At 39.6% G+C, this 19,683-nt stretch overlaps 1 protein-coding gene across 1 annotated transcript in view; it reads left to right on the top strand.

The window, feature by feature from the left end:
- Nucleotides 1-19,683, top strand: part of ptchd4 (patched domain containing 4) — a 95,121-nt gene that overhangs the window by 18,302 nt on the left and 57,136 nt on the right. Inside the window, exon 2 of the mRNA XM_072556621.1 lies at nucleotides 9,631-10,108. Coding sequence (XP_072412722.1) covers nucleotides 9,631-10,108 — 478 coding nt within the window. The remainder of the gene's footprint in view (nucleotides 1-9,630; nucleotides 10,109-19,683) is intronic.

Genomic DNA, 19,683 nt, shown 5'->3' with positions numbered 1-19,683 from the left:
CAACTATTTCTCTGGAAATAGTCATTTTTCTGAGATATGATAAATGACTGACAATTTTGTGTTTTACAATTTTGAGTTTAAGAATTGGTAAATCTAATAACACCCATAAAACAGTTTGAGGTGAAACTGTGAAAAAGTTTAACTAAGAAGACCACCATGATATTTAATGTTAATTTTGTGCATGTTTGTTAACCCAGTTAAAAAAAGATGAGTGATGATACTTTTGTTACCCTTCTAAATGAGCTGTGTGAGCACAACTGCATGTAAACTGCAATTCCATGGTAGCTACAATGTTATTAGCAAAATTTGTTACATTAATGGCTTGTATTTATGACATGCAAAATTATTGCATCGTATTTCAGCTCATGTTATATATAGGTCCAACAAAACCAGCACATCTTCACCAAAACGCTACAGGCGTCACAGAATATAAAATATCAGAGAGTCACAGATTGTTATAGTACAGAAGGGCCATTCAGCCCATCGTATCAAACCAGCACTCTGAATATTATAAGTTGGTGCCAATCTCCTGCCTTTTCCTTGTAGCCCTACATATTGTTTCTAATTCAATAGTCATGTAATGCCATCTTGAATGCTTCAATGAAACTTCCACGCAGTGTGCAGCATAACCTAATTACTCACTGTGTAAGGAAGGTTTTCTCACCTCACATTTGTTTCTTTTGCAACAGACTTTAAAATTATGCCCTCTGATTCTTGGTTCTTTTATGAACAGGAACAGTTTTTCCATAGCTCATATTATCCAGTCCCCTCATGATTTTGAAAATTATTATATTTCCCCTTAGCCTTTTCCTCTACAAGGAAAATAGTCTTTTTTTCGAGCTAAATTGTCTCATCCCTTTAAGCATTTTCTAAACCTCAACGCACTCCCTCCAATGCATTCACATCCTTCCTAAAGTTTGCTGCCGAGAACTGAACACAGTACTTCAGGTGAGGTCTAACTAGTGTCCTATATAAGTTCAACATACCCTTCCTGCTCTTATATTACATGGCCAAATTAACAAAACATAGAATATGGTATACTTTATTAAGTACTCTCTAGCTATCCTGCTACCTTTCATGACTTATGAACATATACACATGTCTCTGTGCTCCTGCACATCCTTGAGAATATTGTAATTAATTACTCTCCATGTCTGTCCATGTTCCTTGTACCAGAGTGTATCACCTCATACTTACCTGCATTGAACTTCATCTGCCACTTATCCATCCATGACACTATCATGGCAATGTCTATTTAAAGTTGTATATTGTCCCTCAAATATTTTACAATTCTCCCAGGTTTTATATCATCTGAAAGCTTTGAAACTTACCACTGCGCAACATTTTTATATATCAGAAAAAGCAACAGTACCTGGAAAATTCCACTACAAACCTTCCAGCCCCCAAAAAATCTTTGATCCTTACCCTCCTTATCATATCATTCAACTAATTTTCAAGGTTTGGGTGTCCGCATATACCAATTGCTCAAAGTAAACATGCAGGTGCAGCAAGTGGTAAAGAAGGCAAATGGTATGTTGGTCATTATAGAAAGAAGATTTGAGTACAGGAACAAAACTATCTTGTTGCAGTTATACGAGTCCTTGGTCAGACCACACCTAGAATATAGTGTGCAGTTTTAGTCTCCTTATCTGAGAAAGAATATTCTTGCTATAGAGTGAGTGCAGCAAAGGTTTACCAAGTTGATTCCTGGAATGGCAGGACTGACATATGAGGAGAGATTGAGTCGTTAGGATTCTGTTCACTGGCGTTTAGAAGAATTATGGGGTATTACACTGAAATCTATAAAATTCTAACAGAAAGCAATAGAGAAAATGCAGGAAGGACATTTCCAATGGTAGGGTAATCCAGAACCCAGAACACAGTCCGATTGTATAGGGTAAACCACATAGGTTTAAGGTGAGGAGAAATATCTTCACTCAGAAAGTGGTGAGCCTGTGGAATTCGCTACCACAGAAAGCAGTCAAGCCAAAACATTATTTGATTTCAAGAAGATATTGAATATAGCCATTGGGGCTAAAGGAATCAAAGAATATTGGGAAAAAGCCAGGACAGGCTCTTGAGTTGGATGATCAGTCATGATCGTATGATAGTGAACCAAGCTCAAAATGGCCGAATGGGCTACTCCTCCTCCTATTTCTATGTTTCTATCCATATTGCTACTGTTCTTTTTATTCCATAACAGATACATTTCCTCACCAGTCTGTGGTTTGACACTGTATCGAAGTCCATGTGCACCACTGCAAGTGCCTTACCCTCATCAATTCTGTTACCTCTTCAAATAACTCCAGCAAGTTGATTAGACACAGATTTCCCTTAACAAATCCATGTTGACTCTTCAGGAACCACTCGCTGTTTTCTGTGTGACTATTAATTCTTTTCTGAAGAATTGTTTCCATAAGTTTCCTCACCACTAAGGTAATTGCCTAGCCTTCCTTTAAAACCATTTTTGAACAGGAGGAATGTTTTCAATTATTCAGTTCTCCAGCACCACTCCCTGAACCGAAGGAAGATGGACAGGTTCTGACCAGCGGCTCTGCAATGTTCACTCTCACTTGAAATATTGACAGTTTATTTAGTACCTCCCTTTTATAAATATATAACTATTCTAGTGACTGATTTTACTCCACTTTTACCACAGTTTGGCAGTGTCTTCCTTACAGATAAAGTGAGATGCAATGCATTCATTTGACACCTCAGCATGCCTCTTGTTTTTGTGTAGATCCCTTCTTTGCTCAATAATTGGCTCTACTATTCCATTTATCACTGTTTTTACTGTTGTCAAAGGAGCTTTGATGAATTTCTGCAGTGCATCTTGAATTGGTGCACACTGCTGCTACTGAATGTCAGTGGTGGAGAGACTGAATGTTTGTGGATGTGGTGCCAGTCAAGTGGGCTGCTTTGTTTAGAATGGTGTCAACCTCCTTGTCTTGTTGGAGCTGCATTCATCCAAGCAAGTGGGGATTATTTCATCAGAATCCTGACTTGTGTCTTGTAGATGGTGAACAGGCTTTGATGAGTCAGAAGGCAAATTATTTGCTGTGAGATTCCAAGTGTCTGACCTACTCTAATATTCATTTATCGAGTCCAGTTCAGTTTCCAGACAAAGGTAGTCTGCAAGATGTTAATATTGGGGGATTAAGTGATGGTAATGTGATTGAATGGCAAGGTGTGATGATTAGATTCTCTCTTGTTGGAGATAGTAATTGTTTGGCACTTGTGTTGCATGAATGCCACTGACTATTTGTCAGTCCAAATCGAGATATTTTCTAGGTCTTATTGCATTTGGGCATAGACTTCTTCAATATCTCAGGAGTCATGAATTGTACTGAACTTTGTGGAACCATTGGTGAACATCTCCACTTCTGACCTTATGATGGAGGGAAGGTCATTGATGGAGTGGCTGAGGATTGTTGGACCTGGGACACTACCCTGTGATAGTCCTGCACAGATGTCCTAGAGCTGAGATGACTGACCTCCAAGAGTCCCAATCATCCTCCTTTGTGCTATATTTGACTCTAAAAGCAGAGAATATTTTTCCTGATCTCCAGTAACTGTAGTTTAGCCAGGTCAAGTACAGCTTCAATGCCAAGGGCTGTAACTCTCAGCTTACCTCTGGAATTCGGCTCTCTTGTCCAAGTTTGACCTGAGGCTGATGTCAGGAGCTGAGTGGCTCGAGCAGAACCCAAACTGGATGTCAGTGAGCAGGTTATTGCTAAGAAAGTGCTGCTTGAGAGCACTATTGATGGCCCATTCTATCACATGACTGATGACATAGCGAATACTGATAGGCTGAAAATTGAATTGATTGGATTTGTCTTGCTTTTGTGCACAGGATAAAGCTGGGAAATGTTCCACTTTTTTGGGTAGATGCTAGTACTATATCTGTACTAAAACCTTGGAGGGATGCTGCAAGTTCTGAAGCTCGTGTCTTCAGTACTATTGCTGGAAAGTTGTCAGGCCCCATGGACTTTGCAGTATCCAGTGCCTTCAGCTTTTTCTTGAGACCATGTGGGGTGAATTGAATTGGCTGAAGAATGGGATCCATGATGCTGGAGACTGCTGAAGGATGATAACATGGATCAAAAAATTGGAACTTCTGGCTGAAGGTTGTTGAAAATGCTTCAGCTTTATGTTTTGCACTGATGTGCTAGGCTCATCCATCATTGATGATGAGGATATTTGTAGAGCCTGTTCCTCCAGTGAGGTTTTTAATGGTCTACCACCATTACCAACTGGATATAGCAGGACTGAAGTGCTTCAATCTGATCTGTTGACTGTGGAATTGCTTAGCTCAGCTGATCACTTACTATCCATGCTGTTTTAAATATAAGTTGTCCTGTGTCTTTGTAGCTTCATCAGATATGCCTGGTGGTGCTCCTGGAGCTGGAGCTGTTGCACTCTTCATTGACAAGGATTGATCCTGTGGCTTGATGATAATGGTAGAGTGGGGATATTCTGCTCCTTGAGATTGCAAACTGTGTTGGACTATAATTCTGCTGCTGCCAGTGGCTCACAGCACCTCATAGATATCTGATCTTGTGTTGCTAGATCTTTTCAAAGTATATCCCATTTAGCATGCTGATAGTGCCAAACATCATGATGTATTCTCACAGTGAAGATCGGATTTTAATGGTAGCATTACCAGATCTGAATTATTTAATGTAAATATTGACATAAAGGACAGACTGATGTCCTCTAATTACAATAATACTGTCTATGCAATTAAGAAGAAATTAAAAGAATTGTATATGTTGAAAGAGTATATACCTATAACAGTAAAATCTATTTATGTAAGGCCTTTAATGTAATAAAGTATTCAAAGTTATTGTGAAGGACGATTATAAAACTATATATATCACTGAACCACATGAGGTGACATTAAGTCAGATGACTAAAAGCTTGGTCAACAAGGTAGATTTTAAGGTAATTTTTAAAGGAGGCTCCAGCAGTAGAGAGGCCAAGAGGTTCAGGGAGGAAATTCCAGATGTTAGAGGCCAGATAATTGATGGCATGGCTGTCAATGGTGAAGTGATCAAAACAGCCATATATATATATAAATATATATATAGGTCAGAATTAGACATGGGCAGATGTCATTGAGGGCTTTGGGTTGGAAGAGAAATCGGAAAGGGTGAGACAATGGATGGATTTGAAATCAAGGCTGAAACACTTGAAAACAAGGCATTTCCTAACTGGGTGCCAGTGTTGAGCAGCAAGCACAGAAGTATTAGACAAACTAGACTTGGTGTAACCTCATGGACAGCTGAAGGCTGGAAGATCTGAAGTTTACAGAGGATGGAATGTTGGAGGCCAAACAAGAGTTTGTTGGAATAGCCAAATATTATAAGATCATAAGTCATAGGAGCAGAAATTATGCCATTCAGCCCATTGAGTCTGCTCCACCATTCAATCCATTCTCCAGCTTTCTCCCTTTCACCTTTGATCCCCTTAACAATCTACCTCTGTCATAAACATACTCAATGACACCTGGCCTCCACAGCCTTCTATGACAATAAATTCCATCGATTCACCACTTTCTGGCTGAAGAAGTTTCTCTTCATCTCTTTTCTAAAGGGTCTTTCCTTTACTCTGAGGCTGTGTTCTCAGGACCTAGTCTCTCCTGCTAATGGAAGCATCTTCCCAACATCCACTCTGTCCAGGCCGTTCAGTATTCTGTAAGTTTCAATTAGATTCTCCCTCCTCCTTCTAAACTCCATGGAGTATAGACCCAGAGTCCTCAAACATTCCTCATATATTAAGCCTTTCATTCTTGGGATCATTCTTGTGGGATCTTACATTCCTGGGATCTCCTCTAGATGCACTCCAGGGCCAGTACATCCTTCCTGAGATATGAGGCCCAACATTGCTCACTATTCTCAAAACATGGCCTGAGCAGAGCCTTATGAAGCCTCAGAAGTACATCCCTACTTTTATATTCTAACCCTTTTGAAATAATGCCAACATTGTATTTACCTTCCTGACTACTGGCTCAACCTGCAAGTTTATCTTCAGAGAATCCCGGACTAGGACTCCCAAGTCACTGTGCATTTCAGATTTCTGATTTTTCTCCCCATTTAGAAAATAGTCCATGGCTTTATTCATCCTGCCAGGTGCATGACCTTGTACTTTCCCATGTTGTACTCCATCTGCCAATTCTTTGCCCAATCCCCTAACCTGTCCAAATCTTTCTGCAACCTCCCTGCCTCCTCAAAACTACTTGTCCCTCCACCTATCTTTGTATCATCTGCAAACTTAGACAGAACACTCTCAGTTCCTTCATCTAGATCATTAATGTATAAAGTGAAAAGTTATGATCCCAACACTGACCCTTCTGGAAAACACCAGCTACCATCCTGAGAAGGACTCTTTTATCCCCACTCTCTGCTTTTGCCAGACAACCAATCTTCTATCCTTGCCCCTAACACCATGGTCTCATATTACCCAGGAGCCTCCTGTGCAACATCTTGCCAAAGGCCTTCTAGAAGTCCAAGTATGTAACATCCATTGGCTTTCCTTGGTTTAATCTGCGCATTACCTCCTCAAAGAATTCTATTAGATTTGTCAGGCATGACAGCCCCTTGATGAAACCATACTGACTTTGTCCTATTTTACCATTCACTTCCAAGTACTCAGAAATCTCATCCTTCACAATGGACTCCAAAATCTTCTCAAAACTCGCTAGGACTCCAAAATCTTACCAACGATTGAGGTCAGGCTAATCAGCCTGTAATTCCCTGTCCTTTGCCTTACTCTCTTCTTAATGGGGTGGGGGGGGGGGTGGGGGGGGGCGAGGTGGCGCCGTCACATTAGCAATTTTCCTGTCCTCTGGGACCCTCCCTGACTCCAGTGATTCTTGAACGATCATCACCAACACCTCCACTTTCTCTTTAGCTATCTCCTTCAGAACTCTGGAGTCTGTCTAGTCCAAGTGATTTATCCACCTTTAGATCTTTCAGTTTTTCTAGCACCTACTCCTTGGTGATCATTAGTATACTTACCTCCGTTACTCGTGTCTTCCACTGTGAAGACTGATGCAAAGTACTTGCTCAGTTCCTCTGCCATTTCTTTGCTCCCCATTACTACTTCTCTAGCATCATTTTCCAAAGGCCCAATGTCCACTTTTACCCCTCTTTTACCCCTTATATATCGAAAGAAACTCTTGCAATCTTACTTTATGTTACTGGTTAGTTTACCCTCACATTTAATCTTATCCCTTCTTATTTCTTTTTTAGTTGTCCTGTGTTAGTCTTTGGAGGTTCCCCAATCCACTGGTTTTCCACTGCCCTTTGCCACATTATATGCTTTTTCTTTTGTTTTTCTGCTGTCCCTGACTTCCCTTGTCAGCCATGGTTGCCTTGTCCTCCCTCTTGTATGCTTCTTTTGCCCAGGGATGAATTTTTGCTATATTGCCAAAATTACTCCCAGAAACTCCTGCCACTGCTATTCCATAGTGTTTCCTGCTAGGGTCTTCTCTCAGTCAATTCTGGTCAGCTCCTCCCTCATGCCTCTGTGGTTGCCTTTATTCAACTGTGATACCATTACATCTGATTCCACATTCTCCCTCTCAAATTGCAGAGTAAATTTTATAATGTTATAGTCACTGCCTCCTAAGGGTTCCTTCACTTTAAGCTCCCTTATCAAGTCAGACTCTTTATACATCACTTAATTCAAAATTGCCTGTTCCCTAGTGGGCTCCACCACAAGCTGCTCCAAAGGCCATCTCATAGACATTCCATAGGTTCCTTTTCTTGCGATCCACTACCAAACTGATTTTCCCAGTCCACCTGCATATTGAAATCCCACATGATCACTGTAACCTTGCCTTTCTTACATGCCTTTTCTATCTCCTGGTGCACCGTGTGCCCCACATCCTGACTACTGGTCGAACATCTGTACATAACTCCTTTTACCCTTGCGCTTCCTCAGCTCTACATTATTTGACCGTATATTGTTTCTTGCTACTGATTTAATTTAATTTCTGACTAATAAGACAACACCACCACATCTGCCCACTTGCCTGTCTTTTCGATAGGCTGTATGTCCTTGGATATTTACCTCCCAGTCCTGATCCCCTGCAGCCACATGTCCACGATGCCCACTTCGTCATACCTGCCAATTTCAGTCTGCGCCACAAGCTCATTTACTTTATTTTGTACACAGCACCTTGAGTTCCAGTAATTACTGTTCCTCTTGTCATCATCATTCCTTTATCTGGTGTGCTTGAAGGTTGATTCCTAAATCTTTCCAAACACTCTGTCCTATTTTATGTTGTGAAGGTTTTAATAACCTCTCCCGAGCTTTCCTACAGAGGGGACAAGAGCTTGGTAAGGTTTCAGTAATGGAGAAGCTGAGGTAGAGTTGAGTGATGTTAGGAATGTGGACATTAGCTGTTTTAGTGGTGATCTCGCTATGTGCGTGGGCGATTATCTTGCTCTTAAATATACCAATAGTTACAGCACAAAGGAAGACCATTCAATTGCCAAAAGTATCAACTGAATTCAGAAAGAACAACTCAGCTAACGCACTCTTCAATTTTTTTTGTTATTCATCCATGGAACGAGGACATCATTGGCTAGGCTGGCATTCATACCAATACCTAACTGCCCAGAAGGAGTTATGAGTCAACCACATTGCTGTTAATCTGGAGTCACACGTAGGGCAGATCAGGTCAGGACAGCAAATTTCTTCCTGTGCAGGGAATTAATGAACCAGATGGGGTTTTCCCCACAATCAGCAATGATTTCATATTCATCATTAGACTCTTAATTCCAGGTTTTTAAAAAAAAATTGAAGTCAGTTTCCCCTATCAACCGCAATAGGATTTGAACCCAGGTTCATAGATTCATAGTCTTATAATAATGCCACTATATCATTACCTGCCATCTTCAAGTCAATGCTTGCTGCACTTATGAAGCCAACTCTGCCACAATCCCATGCATGTCACGCCAGATTCCAAACTCTCCAAAAAAGGCTTTGTTTCTGCACATAGAGATCCTGGAGTTCCAGAATGGCCAGTGTTAGTGTGATAATATAGGAATTCCATATGCCCATCTGTAAAATAACCCAACATGAAACCTTATCACTCAATGCCTATGTTGGTGAGGAGAGAAAACAAGCTGTGCTCAACAGTCTGAACTATCTTGCCAAGTGATCCTTGGGCTTTGTATTAATTCAACAATGACATTTCATCTGCCTAAGATGTATTCAAATTCAGATATATATGCAGAGCTCAGTAACAGCCCTCAACCTAATACCAATGCCAATTTAATACCTTTCTACCTCATTAGCAATGCAATTTGAAAGGTGAAAACTATAGACAAGGTTGGCTCCTCTCTAAATTCTCACATGCCACAATTATTCTAATCATACCAAAAATTGTGCAGAAATTTAGTTTCACTGATCTGCTATCATACCCTCAGTCAGAATTGATCATCACTCTCAGCAACAAGAATGATCATTTTTATTTCCGCATGACAACTTTAAATGTTTTTCAGTATTTATTCGTTATATATTACTGCATGGTTTAGCTCTAATATATTTAATGAAAAAATTGTGCAACTTTTTTGTGAATTGTAAGTTAATATGAACACAATCATTTTATCATTAAAGGACGGTAGGGTGACTTTTATCGGACATCAGCTTGGAGGAGTGATCTTCATCCCCAACAGTAGAGAACACCAGGTTAAATCAGCCAGTGCAGTACAGATCACCTACTACCTACAAAGCTACGGGTCTGCCTTACAAGATGTTGCAGAGAAGTGGGAAGCTGAATTCTGCCAGCTCATGCTTAAATTTCAACAGGAGCACGGTGATCTGCAATTATACCCCCTGACATCTTCTGGTCTATGGAAGGACTTCTATAAGACCAATACTGTGGCCAGAACTGAAGTGGTGGTGAGCCTAGTTTTGGTTCTGATTGCTGCCACTCTCACCAGCGCAATGAGGGACTGCCTCCGCAGCAAACCTTTCCTAGGACTGCTAGGAGTTATCACAATCTGCCTTTCCACTGTCACTGCAGCAGGGATATTCATCAGCACTGATGGCAAATACAACTCCACTCTACTGGGAATTCCTTTCTTTGCCATGGGTAATTATTGCTCCAAAACCTCTCTCTTTGATAAACCATAGTTTGAGTGTGTGCATTTTCAAGAATACTTTTGTGAAGTTAATATATACCTTATAAGTGATGAGATGCATACGTTACAAAGCCACGTTAAATGTACTGAAATACTCAAAAACAGAATTTTCTGAAGAAACTCAGCAGGTCATGCAGCATTTCTGGAAAGAAAACAGAATTGAAGTTTTGAGTCCAGTGACCCTTCCTCAGAACTGTTCTGAGGAAAGGTCACTGGACGCGAAACATTAACCCTGTTTTCTCTCCACAGATGCTTCCAGACCTGCTGAGTTTCTCCATTAATTTGTGTTTTTGTTTGTTTCTCTCTAGGAATTGTAGTTCTTTGCTTTACTTAATTGTACTGCTTTTCACGAAAAAGAAGTGTTGGGTATTGTCATTGTTTGAGGATGTGCCTGTCACAGAAGAACTCTTTTTATCCTGTTATTTGACTAGATGTAGGTTAACATTTATGTTGATAACACACTGACAAAGAAGATTAAGTAATGGAGAAGTTTTATCATTGTTCTCTATGAATCACAACTGGATTGTTTTCCCTATGCTTGGTTAATTCGAAAGTTGATGATAATGTAAAGCCAACTCGGTTAAAAAAACTTGCCTGAAAGATTCATCATACCTTTCAAAGGTTCAAAGTAATAGCTTAATCAAACCAATTAAACTAATGAGACCAATTGTCTCATTGCTGCTTTTTTTTCTTTTTTTTGTGTGATTGTACAAATTTTTCTAATCAACTTGTTCAGAGATGCTATTACACACCTTTGGAGCAGGTGGGTCTTGACCCAGATCTCTTGGTCCAGGGGTAGGGACACTACCACTGCACCACAAGAGGGCCCCTCTAGTGTGATTATAAAATGTAATCACTGAGAGAAAAGAAATGTTGGAAAAATATCTAAAATTTGGAAAAAAAGTCACAAATACTTCTGATTATGTAGGTATGTGCATTCTGCAAGGTTAGATTAAGGAGACAGCACAGAACATGTGCAGATAGCAATTGAAAAGCATTCTACTTTAAGGATCAAAGAGAAGATGTGGGTAAAATTTGCCTTGGGTAATAGTGAAACTAAATAGAGGAAAAAAAAAGTGGGCGGCACGGTGGCACAGTGGTTAGCACTGCTGCCTCACAGCGCCAGAGACCCGGGTTCAATTCCTGCCTCAGGCGACTCTCTATGTGGAGTTTGCACATTCTCCCTGTGTCTGCGTGGGTTTCCTCCCACACTCCAAAGATGTGCAGGTCAGGTGAATTGGCCATGCTAAATTGCCTGTAGTGTTAGGTAAGGAGTAGATGTAGGGGTATGGGTGGGTTGCGCTTCGGCGGTGCGGTGTGGACTTGTTGGGCCGAAGGGCCTGTTTCCACACTGTAAGTAATCTAATCTAAATCCATCGTACACACATATGGTTTTACATGAGCTGCCACTTCATTCTTGCCTGTTTTGAATTACTACTCATATGCCACATTTCAACATTCTGACAAATGGAAAATATGAAGAAAAATTAAGCATATGATACTTAATGAAAGAAAATTCCATTTACATTGTCGTAGTTTCATTGGTGATCTATAATTGAGTTCCACAGGGAATTACAACTCATGGAAACAGATTTTCTCTTTTCTCGCATCAAAAAAGCTGCAGATGAATTATTACTATAGCAAAACAAAAAAAGTGTTCAGCACTCCCTTGCTGCCAGCAGTAGTTTGCTTTTCTTAGAAGGAAGATATCTACCAAATTCATATCCACCTGCCAAAACCTTTTGGGTTAGATTATACCCATCCCCTGAAGTCAGGATGAAAAGAAGGAAGTCTCATAAAATTGCAGCAGTAAGGTTTGGGAAAGCCTGTCATAATCCCGTTGTGACAGAGTATTCAAAGAAGTGAAAATAGAGAGGCATGACCACCTATTGATTGATGGCCAATTAGTCATTTGACCAGGGCCATGCCACATGGGAAGGGAACTATGTAAACCATGGAACTCTCTCAGCAGATTCTGAAGGGCTGGTCTTCCTTTATACCCCATACATAGCACATTAAGAAGGGTTGTTCCCATCTGGTTCCAACCCTGAGCTGGTGGATTCACTCTACTGATGACTAGTTGCCTGTTGCTGGCACATTAAGTTAAAAAAAAACAAATTCTAACATAAAGAACTCTGTTTCTCTCTGTAGCACAACAACCATTTCTATCAATAGTGTAGTAGTGGTCATTGAGTTGCCAGCTTGAAGTGCCATCCTCAATGGCAGACCAATCCTGGCAACAGCTCTTGGTTGATGCCACTGTTAAAATACTGTCCAGAATCCTTCCAATCATCTGTGCAGGATCGTGATTCACTTTTCATCCCAGCTACAGAACTAACTGAAAGCTATAGAAATTCCTGTTGTAATCTCTGAGTTATGGAAGATTCTCACTCATTAAGCATCTGCAGGAGGGAACTCTCTGCTGTGCAGTATGTTTCACAGGCAGGAGATTATCCTCAACTTCAAGGACTTTTAAATCACTGAAGCAATTGGCCAAACACATTGGAGACTCAAATCATTTAAGATACTGTTTGCCATTTATTTGAACATTTATAAATTCCCCAAGGAGGCTTATAAAGCCATGCATACAAAATCTGATTTCGCATTTTCTTTTGTGAACATTATACAGGATTTGTTACAAACTTCCTAGTTCAAATAAGCAACTTAATTTGGTAAATAAAAACAAGCATCAGAATAAGCTTGCTGTGAATAGTTAGAAGATAAGTCTTCTAGTTTCACTCAACTTAAAGTCTACAGGAAAATAGGACTTCATGCTTGATTTATTCCCACCGCCAGCACTTTGGAACAAGAAGTAGTACATGGAATATGTTATCCTGCTGAATAGGAGCCAGCAGTATTGCTGGAGAATGCATTGCCTGGTCAACGTGAGGTATTAACATTATGACATGGCAAGCTATCTAAATGTCTCTATTATTAATTTCTTTTGACAGAATGGACATCTTTTTCAAATAAATTTAAGAATACATGAGAATTATTAATTTACAATTATTCAGTTTAGATTAGATTAGATTAGATTACTTACAGTGTGGAAACAGGCCCTTCGGCCCAACAAGTCCACACCGCCCCGCCGAAGCGTAACCCACCCATACCTCTACCCCTACCCCTACATCTACATCTACATCTACATCTACCCCTTACCTAACACTATGGGCAATTTAGCATGGCCAATTCACCTGACCTGCACATCTTTGGACTGTGGGAGGAAACCGGAGCACCCGGAGGAAACCCACGCAGACACGGGGAGAACGTGCAAACTCCACACAGTCAGTCGCCTGAGGCGGGAATTGAACCCAGGTCTCTGGCGCTGTGAGGCAGCAGTGCTAACCACTGTGCCACCGTGCCGCCCGCACGATTAGTTATCCACAATGATCCCACAACATTTTGCATTATTCTGGGGTGGGTTTTTATTGTTGATCCAGAATGTTCCAAGAGTTTTTGAGTGTCTTCAACCTCCTGCATCCTAGGGCCTTTCTTCAGCAGCAGTTATCATAAATTACTCATCTTTGTGGCTTTGGAGTACCTACTGGCCATTGAATACTGTTCCTTCTGTCGTAAAGTCATTCCATTCAGTTATGTGGAAAATTTCCAAGAATAATTTTTATTTACAAAACATGTGTTTTAAAGTTAAAATTCATGAAATGATTACTTGATAATGCAAAAACAATGTAAATTCCTAAAAAAAACAACTATTGCAGAATCTCACTTGGATTGCATCTGTGGCTATCTGTTACTCATATTATCGGCCTTATTGGGAAATGTGTATTTTATCATTGTTCATCAAAAAAGCACCCATAGGGTAGTAAATGCTTATTTCTAAAATTATAAAAATCTTTATTCTATGGCTACAAATCACAGGATGTGTTCAAGATGGCAGTTTGGTGCAAACATTATGGAAATTGAAGCATACAACTGACTCTTAGGGAGCACTTTCAAATTGTGATAATTTTCTAATGTTTGGAAGTCAGCTTTCTGTAAATAATTGCACTGAAACAAGATTAATCTCTTTGAAAACCCATTTCACCAAAATACAGGGCCAAACTTTGACAGACTAGTAATGGCAATGTGTTCAGCATTCACTGCCATTGGATATCAGAGATACCCACAACTTGTAGTGTATAAATCCACAAATTGGATTTGGCCAAACGATGCTATTCCTAAAGATTTACTACTTCAAATAGCAGGTATGGAACCCATGTGAATTTGGGCTCATCACCTACTAATTACAATTAATTGTAACATAATTATATTTTAGATTTTATAATTGTATGTATTGCACCTTCTTTCAGTTTACAAATACTTAATAAGGAGGATAGCACCATTTCAAAACTTCAGACTGTTAAGGTTGTATGTTAAATTTAAAAATGAATCATGTTAAAAATTAATACTGCAGACTTTTTAATATGATTTATGAGATTTGTAAAAATATTGCTTTTTAAAATACTTTACATAATCAAAGTTATTGTACTTTTGAAATGATTGCATTTGCAATTTTTAAAGAAAGCTTGAATTGTTAATTTTTCAAAATTATGTTTAATATTTTAATTTAGTCATATTAATGTTTGAATATTTCACGGATTGTTAGGCCAGCAGTTAATTCCTATTCTGACTTCACTGGAGAAGGTAGTGGTGAACTGCTTTCTTAAACCATTGCAGCCCATGAGGTGTAGCTACACCTGCAGTGTTGTTTTCAAGGAAGTTCAACTTCCCTGACTTAAGTCTTACAGATGGTAGATAGGCTCTGGGAAGTCAGGAGGTGAGTTACTAGCCGCAGAATTCCTATTCTTAGACCTGCTTTTGCAGCCACAGTATTTATATGACTAGTCCAGTTCAGTGTCTTGCAACAAATTTATTGGTTGGCAATTCAGCAATGGTAAAGCTTTTGAATGCCAAGAGAATACTGGATTATTTCTTATTGGAGGTGGTCTTTGCCTGGCCAAGTTGTAATTGTAACTAATGGCTACTAAATCAGATATTTCAATTCCATTTTATTGCAGTACACTGTGAGCTGTTTTAAGCAGTTTTTGTGCTACTATGATTATTTGGCAGGCACAGAATGATCTCCCATTTCCGCCTGCTATACACAGCAGCGCTGGTGCAGCATGTACCAGACGGAATTCAACTTCCTGGAAACTGGGGCCCGGGTATTCTGATGACCTTAGAAATTAAAGATTCCGACTGGTAATTCCCCTACATCTGGAGCCTCCAAAATTATACCCATAACATTAAAGAATCCAGAGGGTTTCACTTTTATTAAATGATAACTCACCCTAGAAAAGTTAAATGATTAAAAACCTAGTCTAACTCCTGAATTAGACTAGGTTCAGCTGACTGTCAGTTTGCCATGCACATAGCCCCTCTTCCAGAACTAGAATTTCCCTGACCCTTGACACACCCAGGATCCCTGATAACTACTCTCCCCTTGCATCCCCCTGACAAGAAAACCCACAAAACAACACAATCCTATTGCTTCCCTACCGGGATCCAATGAGCCAACCTCTCACCCATGACCTGATTCCATGGTTCTGTCTCCCACTCCATCAGCCTGAATCCCTGACAACTGGCAATCATCCCCCATGCCCCAAACTAGTTGCCTCAACCCCTTGGCCATCATGGTTTGAGTTGCTCCAACTATTTTTCCCTATGTAGGAATGGGGCTGATGGTTATATTTTGTATTTCCGAAGGAGGGGGGATTGAAATACCTGGGCTAGAATTGTGGAGCTCAGTACTAACATTGAAAAAAAAGTGGAGTGGCAAACTGACTGTGATTGCCACTTCTTGAAATATCTAGGCCTTAAGCAGTCACATGGGAATCACAGCAGATTATGTATAGATTTATTCGATGTCAACGATGAATCGTGTGACTGACCACAAAATCTGAGCCATTAACTCCTGTGGCCCATATATTGGTGTTCATGTGGTTTGAACAGGGCATTCCAGGTACGATAGAGAAGATGAGCATTGACTTTCTGCTTTGCTAGACTGGTCTCAAATCCTATTTAATTCATGTACTCTCAAGACTGGAAATCTAGTCACATTTGTAAAGCATGTTTAAGATGTATCTTTCTGCTGAAAATGTTATGATTTGCAAAGTGTTTACTATTATACTCTGATTTTTGGAAAGGTGACAGTCTTGCTACAATTGATCTGAATTGACACATTTGTTTCAGTGATCATCATGATACTCTGGCTTCTGATTTAATTAATACTATTTGGTAGTGGCACAGTTCAATTTTCAAATATTGCATTTCTACCTATTTAATAACTTCTAGACCAATTGTTAGTTGATAAAAACCAATTCTTTGAGAAACTCGGGTCATGAGTAGAACTCTAGGTTTGCTAGTGCATGGCAAACCATCTGCTTTGAATCTTCCTAGAGCTTTTGTTAACTTTATTAGAAGCTAATTTGCTGAGTTTAATAAACAGTCAGGAACAGTATATATTATGTCCATATATTTTGAAGCTTTTTCCAGCTTTCTGGATGATTGCAAGGTTACATTGGATCCTCCCTAAGAACATTTATTGAGGCATCATCCATTCAAGAATTTATGCTCTGCCTTTTTGTGTAAGCCAAATACAATTCTGCATGTGAATGATTTAGTGTGGCAGATTTCTGCCTGGCAGAATGTTGGTTTTGCAATGTGTTTTACAATGCTGCTAAATAGAATGGGAGGCTTGATTCTGTTTAGGAACATTGGAATGGGAGTTGTCCATGCAGCCTGTCTAGCACTGCCATTCAATGCAGTCATGACTGATTGAAGATATCAATAATTTTTATCCACTTCGTTGACTGACATCTAGCAGAATGACTCATGTTAATTTTTTAGCATAAACTTGCAAAGTGGTATAACCTTTCCATTTTGTATTCACGTTTGTACGGTAAACAGCAACTTAAATAAACTTTGGCCACTTTCAAGCCAAATAAGCATTTCTCAAGCAGACTATATGTTGCTGTTTTGAGAACTGTGTTTCTTACTGTTTCGCACTGAAAACTTGGTGAGGATAGGCTGTAATCTCCCACCACCTTGTCTTCTTGCACACAAGTACAGATACATAATTGTGATAACTTTTTGCTGCCCATTAATAATAGTGACAAGGCTAATGTTTTCTTTAGTACCCATATTGAATGATTAATGTGGAACATTGCATTTCCCTGCCATTAGCATTTTGGCAATTCTTCTCAAACACCCATCCAAATTTCTTAGATGATGTCCTGAATGTGATAGGACAACAATTTATTGGTGTACTACACATAATACAAAATCATTGAGAACAGTTAAAATTTTATAATGGCCTAATAAAACTAAAAATAAATTCTTTTGCATTTTCAGCAATTTCCTGTCCTAAGTTTTATCAGTACCTTTATTTTTGTTTTACAAGTTCACGTTCATAACCAACACTATAAAGTCATAGAGAATACACAGTAAAGAATGAAGCAATTCATTTTTACTTCCAGTGGGAATAAAGTAAATGTGCCTCTTTCTGGCTGTGAATTTCTCATTTAAAATTGAATATTTTGATTTGAATGTTACAATGGCATTTGCACTTACGTGGACATCAATAGAATTTTCAGATGAGATAATTATTTTGATATATTTTGAATTTGTTCCTGTGTATCTCAAAGCTATGCTTGTTCACGTTTTTGGATATGTTCATATAAATTGGAGACAAGCACACTCCAAAAGACTGATTCATGCGAAAGGAAGGATTAATAGATTCAATCTAATTAACAAGTATGCCCAAAACCATTGGCATGAGGAAGTGAAGCCAGGGCCAGAGGTTATTTACATTGAGATTTATTTTATTTCCCCTAATAGAGACTTGAATACTATTGACAGGGGTACATTATGAACCATCAGCATAAGTAGCGTCTACCTAGGATGCTACACCAAGTACAATGATCCCAAAACTGAAAATGTGTTGCTGGAAAAGCGCAGCAGGTCAGGCAGCATCCAAGGAACAGGAGAATCGACGTTTCGGGCATCAGCCCTTCTTCAGGAATGAGGAAGAAGGGCTGGTGCCCGAAACGTCGATTCTCCTGTTCCTTAGATGCTGCCTGACCTGCTGTGCTTTTCCAGCAACACATTTTCAGCTCTGATCTCCACCATCTGTAGTCCTCACTTTCTCCTCAGTGATCCCAAAACCCAAACAAAATGATTGCATGTGAGGAATTTTAAAGTAAATTCAACCCAAATGTCTAAAACATTTCCCAGAATGGTTTCACCACAGGATGACTTAGGGACTGAACTGATTGAGACAAAACTTCCATCCACTGTCTTGACTCCACCAACTTTCTGATCCATGAGGGCATCCATTCAAAGTGTGGCAGGATGAGCAGGCAGCTGTGTCAGTAATATCTCTATAACTATGTAAAACTTCACAAAGGTCACTGTGGATGCTGTCCCCAAAAATTGTCTTCATACATTCCAAATAAGGAGACTCCTTCCACTAAAGAAGGCATTTCACAGATTGTCACAGATCTAGGTAGAGATCAGAGTTTTGATATTGTTTCATCTGTTTTATGGGCAACCTTACCTGGCCTGGCAAGTGTTTGAGCCACTGCCAAACTGGCTGGAACCAGGCTCTTAAAGTGATTCTGGCAGCTGCCTAAACTGAACCCAGATCTCAATTAAAGTTGTCATCCCGGATTTGGTTTGATCAGGTGAAGACTGACTGTGCATATATTTCTGCGTCTTAAGGGGCCACACCAACAGTCTTGGAGGAGCTGCTTACGAAAAAATAAGCTGTACAACTTTAAAATGTTTTGTGTGTTTGCGCTCTGCTTGGCATCATGAAGAAATAAAGACTCACTAGTGAACCATGCTCATCTCATTTCCTTCCTGAGCATCTCTCACAGCCATCCAAATTTATAGGTGGTCTCAATATCAACCAAAATTGGTTAACATGGTAAGTCAGAGCACTTAATCGTTATGTACAATTAGGATTATAATGACGAGTTTGGACTTCCTTTTTTTTAAATCTCATTTTCTGAATCTGGTTTACCAGAATGGTCATTAGGCTAAGACTTGCCAATCCTGCTGCATAAAATTGCAATGTACATAGGTGCTGTCCAGTTTCTACCGTAGGGTGTTCTTTAAAGTAAACGCGTTGCAAGATTATTGAGCAATACAGACAGTGATGGTCTTGTCAGCTTCTTGCTGCAATACAGTGACCAATTTAACATGAGAAGGTCTAGCTCCATTACTGTGTGGCTGATGTTATGACCTATTTGGGCAAGTGCATTGATTTTCACCACTCTTGGGATCAAACCAACAGTTAGTGATTTAATCAAAGTTAAAAATCACACAACACCAGGTTATAGTCCAATAGGTTTAATTGGAAGCACACAAGCTTTCAGAGTGTCGCTCCTTCATCAGGTGGTAGTGGAGGGCTCAATCCTAACACACAGAATTTATAGCAAAAATTTGCAGTGTTCTGTAACTGAAATTATACATTGAAAAATTCATTGTCTGTTAAGCCTTTCATCTGTTAGAATACAGTGATAGT

Source organism: Chiloscyllium punctatum, chromosome 3 (assembly GCF_047496795.1).
Source record: "Chiloscyllium punctatum isolate Juve2018m chromosome 3, sChiPun1.3, whole genome shotgun sequence".
Taxonomy (NCBI): Eukaryota; Metazoa; Chordata; class Chondrichthyes; order Orectolobiformes; family Hemiscylliidae; genus Chiloscyllium; species Chiloscyllium punctatum.
This window is presented reverse-complemented; position numbering and strand designations above follow the sequence as displayed.